This window comes from Artibeus jamaicensis, unplaced genomic scaffold (assembly GCF_021234435.1).
Source record: "Artibeus jamaicensis isolate MK-2021 breed Jamaican fruit bat unplaced genomic scaffold, CSHL_Jam_final contig_391, whole genome shotgun sequence".
Classification (NCBI taxonomy): domain Eukaryota; kingdom Metazoa; phylum Chordata; class Mammalia; order Chiroptera; family Phyllostomidae; genus Artibeus; species Artibeus jamaicensis.
This window is the reverse complement of record NW_026521814.1, coordinates 16,425,353-16,437,675: the sequence shown is the minus strand read 5'-3', so window position 1 is coordinate 16,437,675 and position 12,323 is coordinate 16,425,353. Positions and strand designations below refer to the sequence as shown.

The following is a 12,323-nucleotide window of genomic DNA, read 5'->3' as shown; positions in this document are numbered from 1 at the left end:
AAAATGCCATGTTATGTAAATGCATGATGTGGAATATTGCTTTTTTTTTACACAGATGTTTTGGATTGTAGAGACTGCTAAATGTAGCACCTAAGAGCTAGTAGAATTCCTAGAACTGAACACAGTCGTGTTCAGAAGGTCCTCTATTGGATACTGATTTGCTCCTCTTTAGAGTTTTAACAAGAACCTAAAGCCCATTTAAAGAAATCTGAATAGAACCTACATGTGTGCTTTATCAATGTTGTCCACTAGGAATTCTTTCCAGTAATTTTTGTGATTTTTGATAAGTATTTTATGTCCTTTATGCTCTGCACTTTGCATGCACACAGCAAAGTTCTGGATCTTGTGATCTCAAATCATTGCTGCTGCTTTCTGAGGTACAGCTACCTTGTTCCTCTCAATACTGTGCCAGCTGCCTCTTGGATCTTATAGTATGGTAATGGAAGAGGAAGGGGGGTAAAAGGTAGAGGAATAAATATGGGGTGGCTGGGGGTGGTATATGGACTTAACTATGTACTTTAAGAGTAAGCAGTCAAAGACTGTGGTATTAAAAATACTCTCTAACTTGTATGCTTATATTCTTTATATGCTTATATTTAAATTTTTATTGTTTAAGAATTTGCCTTAATTGTATTTTGCCCTGGTGCTGTCATAACCCTGCACATTTTTACTACCATTATTACTTTAATTTACAGACAGGCACATAGGGGTTAAAAGATATTTAAATTTTTCTTAATGGATATCTGTGTGGAACATATGGTCATTTGTGTGTGTGTGTTATAATTGTAATAGCCTCGAGTGATTTCATTTGTCTATACAGAAGTCCCGGGAACCTACAGCTATTTTTACAGCTTTTATGATAAGTCCTTATAATATAGACTACTGATTTCTTCTCTGTATCTAGCTCATTGTTGAAAAGCCAGAGCTATTTTTAACATTTACACAATTTCACTAGATGAGTCTTCATTCCACAAGGTTTGGTGCTAAATCTGTGGAGCTTTTCATAATCATATCCTCTTTGTGGTTTGCTTGAATTTGATCACAGTGGCTGATTTCATGCATTGATAATGAAGGCTTAGGTTGCCTGTTTTCCGGCTTAAACGCACCTCAGACTTGTAGGTTGACAGAGCCTCTGGTTTCAGCACGCGTGGAGATAGAGAATTGAAATTGCTCTGCTTTCTTTACAAATGACTCAGAGTGTGCTTGTCCTTCCCTAAAATGTTGCCAGCGTGTAAAGGATTTTCAATGAGCAGTGCAATAAGCCGGCATCTGGGAAGGTTTGGAGCTGCACTGATATAGTGTGGTACTGTCACACAGATCATCAGGGCTGGAGCCAAGTCTCGGTAGCACTGTGCATGCCACTGGTCACACACTGGAAGTTTTGTTTATCGAACTTGGTTGCTCTCGAAGCTGGTGAAAGCCTTACCAGGATGTGGAGTGGACTTCCTAGCAGAGGTGAGCATTTTTATCCTAAAACTTGGACACCAGCATCTGAGGTGTCAGTAACAGATTCTTTCATATGCTGTGTTGAATCCCGTGGAGTTATCAGTCGTGTTTATCATGTTGTGCTGACAGATCCGAAGGGGCAGCTCAGAAGAGAAAAATGTATGATTCTTTAATTTTATTGGGAAATAACTCCTTAAATGGGTGTGATAGTATTCTTTTCTTTCTGTGCTAGCTGTTTGCCGAGGACATTTCAACGTAGGTGACTTCCTTTGCATTTTAAACATTCAGAACAAGTTAGTGATATTGTACAATTTGTTATCATTACATTAAGTAGGTAATTAGTGTTATAATGTGCTTCAGGTATACAAAAAAAACTTGAGAACTAAATGCACTTTATAGAATATTTGATGCAAAATGTATATAGGAGGAAATAAGTGATGTTTACAAGGTAACTAAGAGAGTAAATGAAATGGTTAAATACTGGAGTTGACACCTTGTTAAGCTTGACATTATTAATAATGAAAAGTTATGACCTGTCAGACATTGGACAACCTACAGTAATTGATTTCTAGAGATGATATACTGAATGAGAGAAGAGAAAATTAGCAGCATTTCCTCCTAAAGCGTGTTTTAATTAGATGTGATGTTTTAAATGTAGCAGATTTTATCACTTAAATGTAAATAAAGTACTGAGACTCACCTGGGCAGTTAAATTACTAGGTCGTTGTGCCCAGACAGTCTGATGTAGCATTATAAGTACAGAGTATCTGAAAGCCAACTATGTAAGGGCAAACTCAAAGTTAGCCTCTGAGTAGATGGAGTCCTATTGCTTAGGCTCTTCTAAACTGCAATTCCGACATGATATGAGAAGCTATCTCTAAAGAAGAAAGGACTGTGAGACTTATGATGTATTCGAATAGCAGTATGCTTATTAAGTGTCTGTTTAGAACATAAGGTCTGCAGAAAACTATTTTTATTTGATTGGAAGCTTACATGGTACATGGAGTATGCATGTGTATATATATGTATGTCTATATAATGTGTATGTATGTGTATGTGTTTTCCCTGCTAAATTTGCAGCAGCTGTTTTATAGCTTTCAGCTGTAAAGTTATAGATAAATGTGTACTTGTTTGACAGAAGATTCGAGAACCCCATTTACTGCCAGTACATGTAAAGCTTGGCTAAGCAGACGCATCAGGAGCAAACCGTTTGTGTTCGCCAGTCTGTCTCAGCAAGTCCCAGGGCCACTATCTCGCTAGAAGCCGCTGTGTGCTTTTGAAAGCATGAAATTAGTTTTATACTGAGCACATGGTTTCTCATTTAGCAGCTCTTTTTGTGGTAATGGTCCATTTATGGTTCACTGCCAGGATTTTGGTATTCTGTCAAAGCTGACAGCTTCTGCTAAGGTGTCTCTATGACAAGTTTTTAAAAAGCTGAAATGGGGGGGTCACCTAATTAGACCACCAAGAGGAGACTCTTACCTTCAACCTAGTCTCTTTCTGAATGCACTGTCATTTCTCCAAATTTCCTTTATGTGGTTTAATCCAGGACCTGCAGGTTTAAAGTGCTAACATTTCCCACTTGGGAACTTACTTGACATGTGACATTACAATAGCTGTGCTGTGAAATGTAAGGTACTTGTTCCACTTTTTGCAGTATTTTTCAGAAAACCACTCTATTCGCATTGACCATATTGTGCAATCCTTAAGGCTTATCTGTTTGTTTTGTAATACATCCTAAAGCGCTGTTGGAGAGAATGGGAAGCTTTATGTAGTTAGTATTTGATATAAACTACCTATACTTTATCGCATATAGGTGCTATGAGGAGGGTTAGTTAGAAATAAAATTAAACATTCTCAAAGTGCATTAAAAATGTTGAAAAATGTCTCCTTTCTTAGAACTGCTTTATTTTGAAAAGTAAAACCTCCCAAATGCTAAAATGACACAAATATGAAAATAGTTTTTCTTTGTTCCCACAGAATGATAACAGAGGAGATGTATTTGTAGATGTTGTAAGAATGACTCCCTTAGCCATTTTTCCCCATCAGAAAATAAATCTTCTTGAAAGTTTTATCGATCATAATGCATTTTGAAATAGAGGTAATCAAAATTAACTGCCAAGGACATTCAGTGAATTATTTATTCTTGTGTTTATGCTTTGCATGTTGGTAATGGATACATATAGGTGAGTTGGGGTACAGGGTGGAATGGTGTTTTGTACTTTTTCTCTCATGTGACTTTGACGACAAAACTGAAAACACTTCTGAAATATTGAATTTTGTGGGTTTTTCCCTGTTAACCCTTGGATCTTTGCCTAGATAAAGAGAATCAAATCCTTGATTAAAGATTCAAGATAAAATGTTATTTATTGAAATGTAGGGATATAATATGTGGCATTATAATTAAAAGATTTTCTGTTTTTACATGAAGCATAATTTTAAACTATTTTTTTCTTCTCTTCTTTTGGGAATGTCATGTCACAAGGTATCATTAGATTGTCGGGGGTTTTGCTTTAGATTTTGGCTTACAAATAAACATCTTATATGTCTCACTTCCCCAAGGCCCAGGAAACCAATTGGGTTTGTGAGTTGAGATTTCAAAGGTTAGAAGTGCACTGAGATTTTTCTCTTTAAATTTCCTGATGATGTAATCTGTTTAGTAAATGAAACCTTTAAAGAAGTTTTAGAATGTCAGAATTCACTTAGAATAGGGAAACTTTTCACAGCTCATAGACCATAGCAAATTTTCTAGAGGAAGCGAGGGATAATTTAGCCTAGCTGCCTGAAGTCTTAACAGTAACTTTTCTTTAAAAAAATAGGCTTTAGAAAGTTATCATGAAAATATGGGATTCTCATGTCTCTCTGTGTGATCTACCTGCATCCTTTTACTTTTAGAGAAAGAGATGACAACCCAGAGTTCCCTTCAGTAGATTAAAAAACAGTCAGTTATGAAATACAGCAGATGTAGTAAACTCAAGTTCGTTCATTGAGCTTTTCCCATGTATATGTTTAGTAACCATTTTAGACCATTTCTATAGTTTGTATTTTGTTTTGAGGTATGTTGCTGTGGCAATGAATAATTTTAGTATAAGTATGTGCCATGCAATATTTAGTACATACTTTTATTAAAAATTATTTGTTATTTAGCTCAAATTTAAATTTCATTGGGTGTATAAAGCAAGTCTCCAAAAATTAGCTAGATAGTTGGGTTCTAACAAAGCCATAATGGAGGCTTCAAATCCCAATAAAAGGAATCAGTTTCTACTGTTAGGGTTTATGCTGGGAAACTCCCATGATAAGAAAGTTCCCATTTGAGAACCTTAAAATGGTATAGAAAATAGCATTGGCGGAACAGAAATTGTAATGAGGTTATGAAAGCCTCCTGTAAATAGTGAGATAAAACCACAAAGGCATCGCATTCAACAACAGCTGTCAGTAACATTTTAAATAAGTAATTCTGAGAATTGTATGATTAATTTCCAGTGGTTAGCCCCTGCCAACTAGGACATTTTCACAATTGTCCTGCCTCAACATGTGTGAAATGAGTTTAGATTAATTTTGTTTTGTTATAGGAAAGATGCCTAATGAGAGGTCCCTCTATCTGGACTTTATTCAAATGGTCATAGTCCTTTGGACTTTCCAGGACTCTTACTTTTTACTGCCAGTTCCTAGGTTTCTCAGAGAGCCACAGTAACTTGCAAACTTGACATGGAAGAAAATCTATAAGATACTGTAACTATTCAGTGCACCATTGCTGAGTAAAATAGACTATGTTTATTGTGTACCTACTATGTTCTTCATAAGATATCAAAATATTTATAGGCAGGTGTTATTGAATTTTTTAAAAATGTATTAAAATATCAATATAATGCCCATTGTATCGTTGCTAAACTATTTATCCAAAACACTGCTCCCAGCCCAGTACTCCAATTTTAATTCACCAGAGCAGAGCACAACGTGCTAGCGTGGCGGTGAACGTCACTCTGACACATCTGGCAACCTCCCTACAGGAGTATAAGGAATAGAGGCTCATTCATCCTCTTTCATCTCACCCAAGGCTGTATTGTAAAGCCCTCTCTGCTTACTCAACCCTCTGCAGTACCTTTCTCCTCTCTTCTCACTTCCCAGTATCCCCCCCCCCACTATTTTTGTGAACATTCCCAGTGGGAGTGACTAGATGTCAGTGCAAATTTTGTTTCTCCAAAGAAGAAAAATATATATAGACCTAAACTCACATATAGTGTAACAAAATTTTGTGTTAGGCAATCTTGCTGTTGATTAGTGACTAACGTAGAGATGTTTAGAGTAAATTCTTTAAGTTACCTTTTTGTACCCAGTCTAAAATGCCACGTTAGTTCTCTCTACATCAGCCATATGACATGTCAAAGCAGGAAAACTATTTTTAGCCCAACTTGACCGGTTGAATGTGAGAGCGTTAACCCAGGCTTTAGAAATGGATTAATTCTACCACCCCAATAAAGAAGTGTTCCATAAACCGTATCTGCTTTTCAATTAAATTGAAAAAAATAGACCCATTGATCTAGGTCATTTATCAGTGTCTCTTGTTCTACAGGACAAATTCTAATTGACCTCCATTTTTGAATGTCTAGTAACAGTATAGCACTATTTCAATAGGATTATTTTGGGTCTCAAAATATATTGTTTTACCTCCCCACAGCAACTGGCTTTCTACCTCTGTTTAGTCATACATGTTACTGTGTCATGCATTACTTCTTCTGTTTAAAATAATATTGGCGACCTTTGTGGTATCTGCACTGTGTTCTTTGGGAAAAGATTCTGACTCCTGTTTAAATAGCACTCTATTCTAGTCTCCGTGTCCTAGTTGGCTGTGCGGTCTGTTTGTTATGGCAGAACATCAATGTGAATCAGTTATCTAAATCTCAATTAGTTATCTTCAAAAACATTTTTTTCTTTGCAAGTTGTTCTCACCTTTTTAGAAAAAGCACTGGTGAGTAAGTTAAAGTTGCTAGCAGTTTGAGAGAGTCTACCTTTTAATTTCCTATAAGGTGAAATTGCTCGATAGCTGTATTCTCTTGGCAAATGGCAATTGAATGATAATTAGGAGTCTCCCACAGGGGACACCTCTTCTTTCAGAGTGAGGAGATGTCTGCCTTCGATCTGTCCAGCGAGTCTGCAACACCCCTGGGGCATTTAGCCACACATCCCTTTGCTGACATTTCAGAACGTTGTGTGAATTTCACTGGGAGGTCTCCAGAAATTCTGGTTTTTTCCCTCTGATCCACTCTTTGGTAGTGTTGGTTTTTTAGAAGATGCTGGAGGGAATGACTTTACTTTTTGAAACCTTCTGATTCTTCCAGCAAGTTAAAGTGGCATTTTTAATTCAGTTTTGTTTGAGGGGTACAAAGAACAGGAGCCTGAATTTTGAAAAAAAAAAGTCTAAATAATCAGGAGTAAGCAGATTCAGGAATCTTACAGGGACCTCTTTTTCTGGTATTTTCCTGAATTTTATGTATTTTTATCACTGCATAGTAGGTAATATTGTATTTGTGATAAATTAGGTAGTTCTTGCTTAAGTGGAGCTTTTGGATTTTGTGTGATGTAGGTACACAACCACTGGTATATATTAGGGGGACTAACAGTGGCTGTCATTCTGTGCACAGCAGTTAGAGACCCTACAGTGGGTTGTGGATCATGCTTTAATTGAGGTAAGGAGAAAATGGGGATGGCTTAGAAATGATCTCTAACACTTATTTCTTGCTTCAGCTACAAGTGATTTAACCAGTGTCAGATTTCTATCTGTACATCTTGTCATTATCCTTCTTTAATCAAGTAAATGCTGTTTTAACTACCAATAAGGCAAAATGTGACTTTGGTGCGTGAGAAAAAAGGCCAAGGCTTGAATTGATGGTTAAAGTCGATGATGTTCCAACGCCACACTCTACAATTATGTGAGCTTGTTAAATTAATAAGGTAATGCAACAGGACCATTTGTTCACTACATCGGTTCTGCATCGAGGTGAAGCTGTGGGGTGCGGTGACGGTGGGAGGGCTTTCTGTGAGGTTTAAAGCTCAGCCCCACCACAGCTTAGCGGCGGGTCCACGGGCAAGCAACTTTACTCTCCAAGTTTCAGTGTCCTCATCTGTGAAGCAACAATAATAATGGATTTCACTCCATAGATTTGTTCTAAAGATGAGGTTAGAATCATGTGTATAAAGTTCTGTGTGTGGCAAGTTGGGCGAAATGGAAGGGATATCATGCAACCAGAAGTTCGTAGAAGCTGTGAGGTGGCCAGTAATGACTTGATGCTTTGGCATGTGACACTGGCTACTCAAAAAATGTAGCCAGTTACTATTTAGAAGTTATTGTTTCTTAACTTTACTTAATCTTAGTCTTCTAGTAAAACTGAAGGTCTGAGAGAGAAAGCCTAGAGCAGGTCAGTGTTGGTGGGAGACACGGGCCTGGAGCATAGGAGCTCCAAACGGAGGGTGGGAGGCTCTGGTGGGCGAGGGCCACGTACTGACCCAGCCTGGGTGGGAAAGGAAGGGGGATTCTGAAAGGGGACCAGGGAACATTATTGCATCCTTTACCATCTATCATTTCATTTGGTCCTTACCATAACCCTGGGAAGTAAAGAAAGTAGTATTTGCTCGTATCCTAAAAATAAATCAGCAGCATCAGTGAAAAGGTAAGTGACTTGCTGACAAGAGCAGAACTGGGAATCAAACCTAGATCTCTGAACCCTGTTCCCCACTCCACCCGACAGTGTCCATACATCACACCAGCTTCTTCTGCCTTTCTGTGGGTAGTGCAGCCCGAATGTTTACATTTGAGTGAGGACTTGCCAGTGGACTGCAATGTGATAAAGTTTGGAAGTTAAAGAGAGATGTGAAACGGTAGTGCAATCAGTGTGTTGAATTTAGTTCAGGGATAAAGTTTTAAAACTTTCTTGTTGACTGGAGGACAGCTTTCAGAGAAGGTTGGAATGGCAAATAAAAACTCACGTAGTAGTCTACCAATCAATGATGTTGACACTAGTGTCACATTTTATAGGAATACAGGCCTTAAGAGGGCCTTCTGTGAATATAATTGATGACCTTCAACACACCTCATACTTTAGGACAAGCATGGTATAACAAGTTAAACAGTTAATAACAATCACCACATATTAGAAGTATAATAGTTCAATGAATTATGGAGGAGGACAGGCAGAAGACGAAAGTTTGTGCTTTGATTATTTTAATCAAAAGAAAAGCTAAAATATCTGCAAAATGAATGCTATAATTTATTTTTCAGAAAAAGTTTCAACTACATGTAGCAAACAAGATAGTTTTATAAATTATTCTGTATATATAAATTATTGCAATAAATATAGATTATAAGTATGGACGAATCCCGTTAAAATAATTTTCACCTGATCAGACCATTTAATTATTAGCTGTAATTGCATAATCATACTTCTTGCTGACCAAAGTATTATATTATGTTCCTAATCACATTTGCACAGTCTATAAAATGTAAAAATAAATTAGATAAGTGAGGTGTATTCAAGGAACAAGCTCTTTATCCAGAGTTAATAATGTCTACATCCAAAGAATATGCATGTTCTATTATTGTACTTATAACAATGAATGTTTATTATTTTTATTGTATTTCTGCCCTGCTAGACTGCCTTGAGGATAGGAACTGTGTCCTAATTCTTCTAATCATGTAACTTTCAAAACACCTGGCTCCAGGTGCAGCTGGCGTCCATACTTGGCACAGAGTAAATGGCATACTTACAAGTTGGGCCAGAGGATGGGACACGCGAGTATAGATCAGGCACTTGAATATAGGATCTGTGAACACTTGTGCAGAACTCAGTACATTATTTGATGGTATTGTTCACAATTTTCTAGAAATAAGTAATTATGTAATTATGTAAAACTATAGTGAGACACTTTTTATCGTAGCCATCAGATGGACAAGATGAAACCTGTGATGATGTGTTGGTTGGTGGGGTGTAAATTGGTTCGTGTATTCACAGGGCAATGTGGCAATAAGTGTCAAAATTTTAAATCTGCATATCTTTTGACCCACAAAGCTTAGTACCCCAGATTTAATCAAGATATATACTTCTGTATGTGTACAAATATACATAGAACAATACATTTTCTTTCATCTGTCTATATACAAATACATAGAGGATGTTATTGTAACACTATTTATAGTATGAAAATCAAACAAAAATAACCAGCATAGATGGTGATAATTATGGTTCATTCATGCTGTGTGATATTGTCTTGGCCTGTTTGGGCTGCTGTGACAAAAATGCCACAGACTGAGTAGCTTATAGACAACAGACATTTATTTCTCACTGTTTTGGAAGTCAGGGAATAGGGTGAGTGAAGGGCCCTCTCACAGGTTGCAAACTTCTTGTTGTATCCTCACAAGGCAGAAGGAGCAAGTGGATCTCTGTGAACATTCTTTGATCAGAGCAAGAATCCCATTCCCGCGGATTTTGTCCTCATGACCTCAGCACCTCCCAAAGTTCCTGCCTCCCACTACCATCACGTTGGGCATTGGAACTTCAGCATATGAATTTTGGGGCTTGTCAACATTCAAACCATAGCCAATATTGTGTAGTCATTTAAAATAATGAAGTACATCTGTCAGAACTGCTATGGAATAATGTACAAGATGTAAGTAAAATGAGAAATATGCAGAACAAAACATGTTTGTGTAGAAGAGATATGTATTTGTGTGATAATATGTGAGTGTGTGTGTATATGTGTGTGTATATATGTGTATATATATACATATATGTATATATATACACACATACGTACAGAGAGAGGGAGAAAGGGGATGGGAGGAGGAGAAAGAGAAAAGGGATGAGTGAATTTCATAAGGAGACTGGAGACTGAGTTCAAAGTTATATTATCCTTTGTACTGTTTGAAGTAGACTGGTTTTTTCAGTGATCTCTGAACTTTTTATTAGCCTCCTGCCCCCCAAGTAGTGCCCCACTTCCACTGCCTTTAACACCTCAGAACTTTGATGTCGACCTCAGATACCACTTTGCCATCCACAGTCCTGGGACTGTGGTCCTTTGGATGGATTGCATGGAGTTGCTGTTGTCTGGGGTGTCGGCAGGATCAAAGTACTTCCCTTCTTCCAGTAGGTGGCGATGGGTGCTGATCTCAGCCCCCAGCTTGACCTTGATGTTCATCAGGGACTCAGACATCTGGGCCTGGTGCTGCCATGCCACCAAGGTCTGGGCCAGCTGTGATTCTAGGTGCAGCAGAATCCCAGGGAGCTGTCCCATCCTTATGGCACTGAGAGTCTTCACCTCCTTCGGGCTTTGCTCTGCACTGGACTCTGTGAGAAATCTTAAGGCCAGTTTGAGGGACAGCCTGAAGAAGAGGTTCATTTAACTATTATACCCTGTATTAGTTTTGAAGTTTTTGTTATATACATGGTTTACTTTGGAGAATAACAGATATGTTCATGTAAAAATAAAATAAAAGATGAAAAAAGTGGTGGGAAAATGGGAAGAATGCGATGTAATCAGAAGTAACCACAGTAAAAGCTTATAGTTTGTCAGATGATGACCATAGTATATAGCCATGGTTAACAAATGAGAAAAAATGTAAAGTATAAGCTATTTCACCAGGCACTCGGATGATGTTGTAGCCTGTTGCCCTTTGTATTCCCAAGTATCTGCTCCTTATAAGTTCAAGGTGAAAAGCTGGGGTTTGGCTAAGTCCTGAGCAGGTATTGCATTGACCCTTTGTAACTATTCCCAGTGTCCAGCCATAGCCTGCCTGATGGTGTGTGTTTTTCCTTCCAGAACTCGCTGGACATAATACTCCTTAAGTTTTCATGCTTCTACCCAGTCACTGGAGTGTCCCTCCCACAAAATACTTCCAGTTGCCCTAGTGAAAACACATGTCCCTTAGCGACCTCAGCTTTGTGAAAGAATGCTTCTGAAGTGCCTCAGTGCACGTCACACTGCCATATTAAGAGGATAAGTAAGAAAGACCAAAACTATGTTAAAATACTAGTAAGCCTGCCTTCATTCCACAGACACAAGAGCATCCAGTGCAGCGCTGAGCTCACTCTGTTGTGCAGAGGGTTTGGTTTTTAATCTCATACATTTAATTGGAGGATCTTACCTTTGGGGTGGTAGTACAAAGTCATGAGGAGATGATGGACATTTCATCATGAATTCCCTTGGTCCTTTGAATATTAATTTAACTTATTCTTTATGTTTAATAAGCTCAAAATCCCAGCCGAACTGAAGTGGGAGTAATTTTATCTCATAATTCAGTGTCAGCCTGTAGAAATGTGGCATGAAGGACTTGATTAATATTATGATCAGCTAATTATTGATTAACTACACCAGTCTTTTAACTGGTCTAATATGCTGTTGTTTGCAGTTGAAGATGATACTATTGGATTTTCCCACAAGTAAATATATATATAGATATATAGATATATATATCCTTCCCTATTACGATCAGCAACATAATTGCTGATTATATGCATTTATGCATTGCCCAACGAGTTAAGTTTGAGTTTATGAATCCATACAGAGCCAACCAGATGACAGTAAAGCCATGATACTAGTTTTATTAGTACTATGCTCTTATTGGCTGAGCTAACTGGACACCATCACTGTTGACTTAATGCCAACATTCTATGAATTTCCATCTTTCTCTTCCTTATAAAAATGACAATAGAAATAGAGAAGAGAAAAATGCCTCATACACTTGCTATGTTACACAGTTTTAATAAGTTCACGGTGTCCAAGAATCAGCACAGGCACTGTAATATCTAAACTACAAAGGGTGAATGAGAGAGCGAGAGAGAGAGAGAGAGAGAGTGAGATTCTAATCCAAAGAAGTTTCTTCCTTC

The 12,323-nt window shown here is 37.7% G+C and overlaps 1 protein-coding gene across 3 annotated transcripts in view; it reads left to right on the top strand.

Annotated features, from left to right (window-relative positions):
• Positions 1 to 12,323, top strand: part of ZNF385B (zinc finger protein 385B) — a 360,011-nt gene that overhangs the window by 104,018 nt on the left and 243,670 nt on the right. The window contains exon 1 of one of the 3 annotated variants that reach the window (XM_053665130.1): positions 1,256 to 1,455. The exons of the other annotated variants lie outside the window; for them this stretch is intronic. Coding sequence (XP_053521105.1) covers positions 1,356 to 1,455 — 100 coding nt within the window. The 5' untranslated portion in view covers positions 1,256 to 1,355. Of the gene's footprint in view, positions 1 to 1,255; positions 1,456 to 12,323 lie in introns of those variants that run through there. 3 annotated transcript variants of the gene reach the window in all.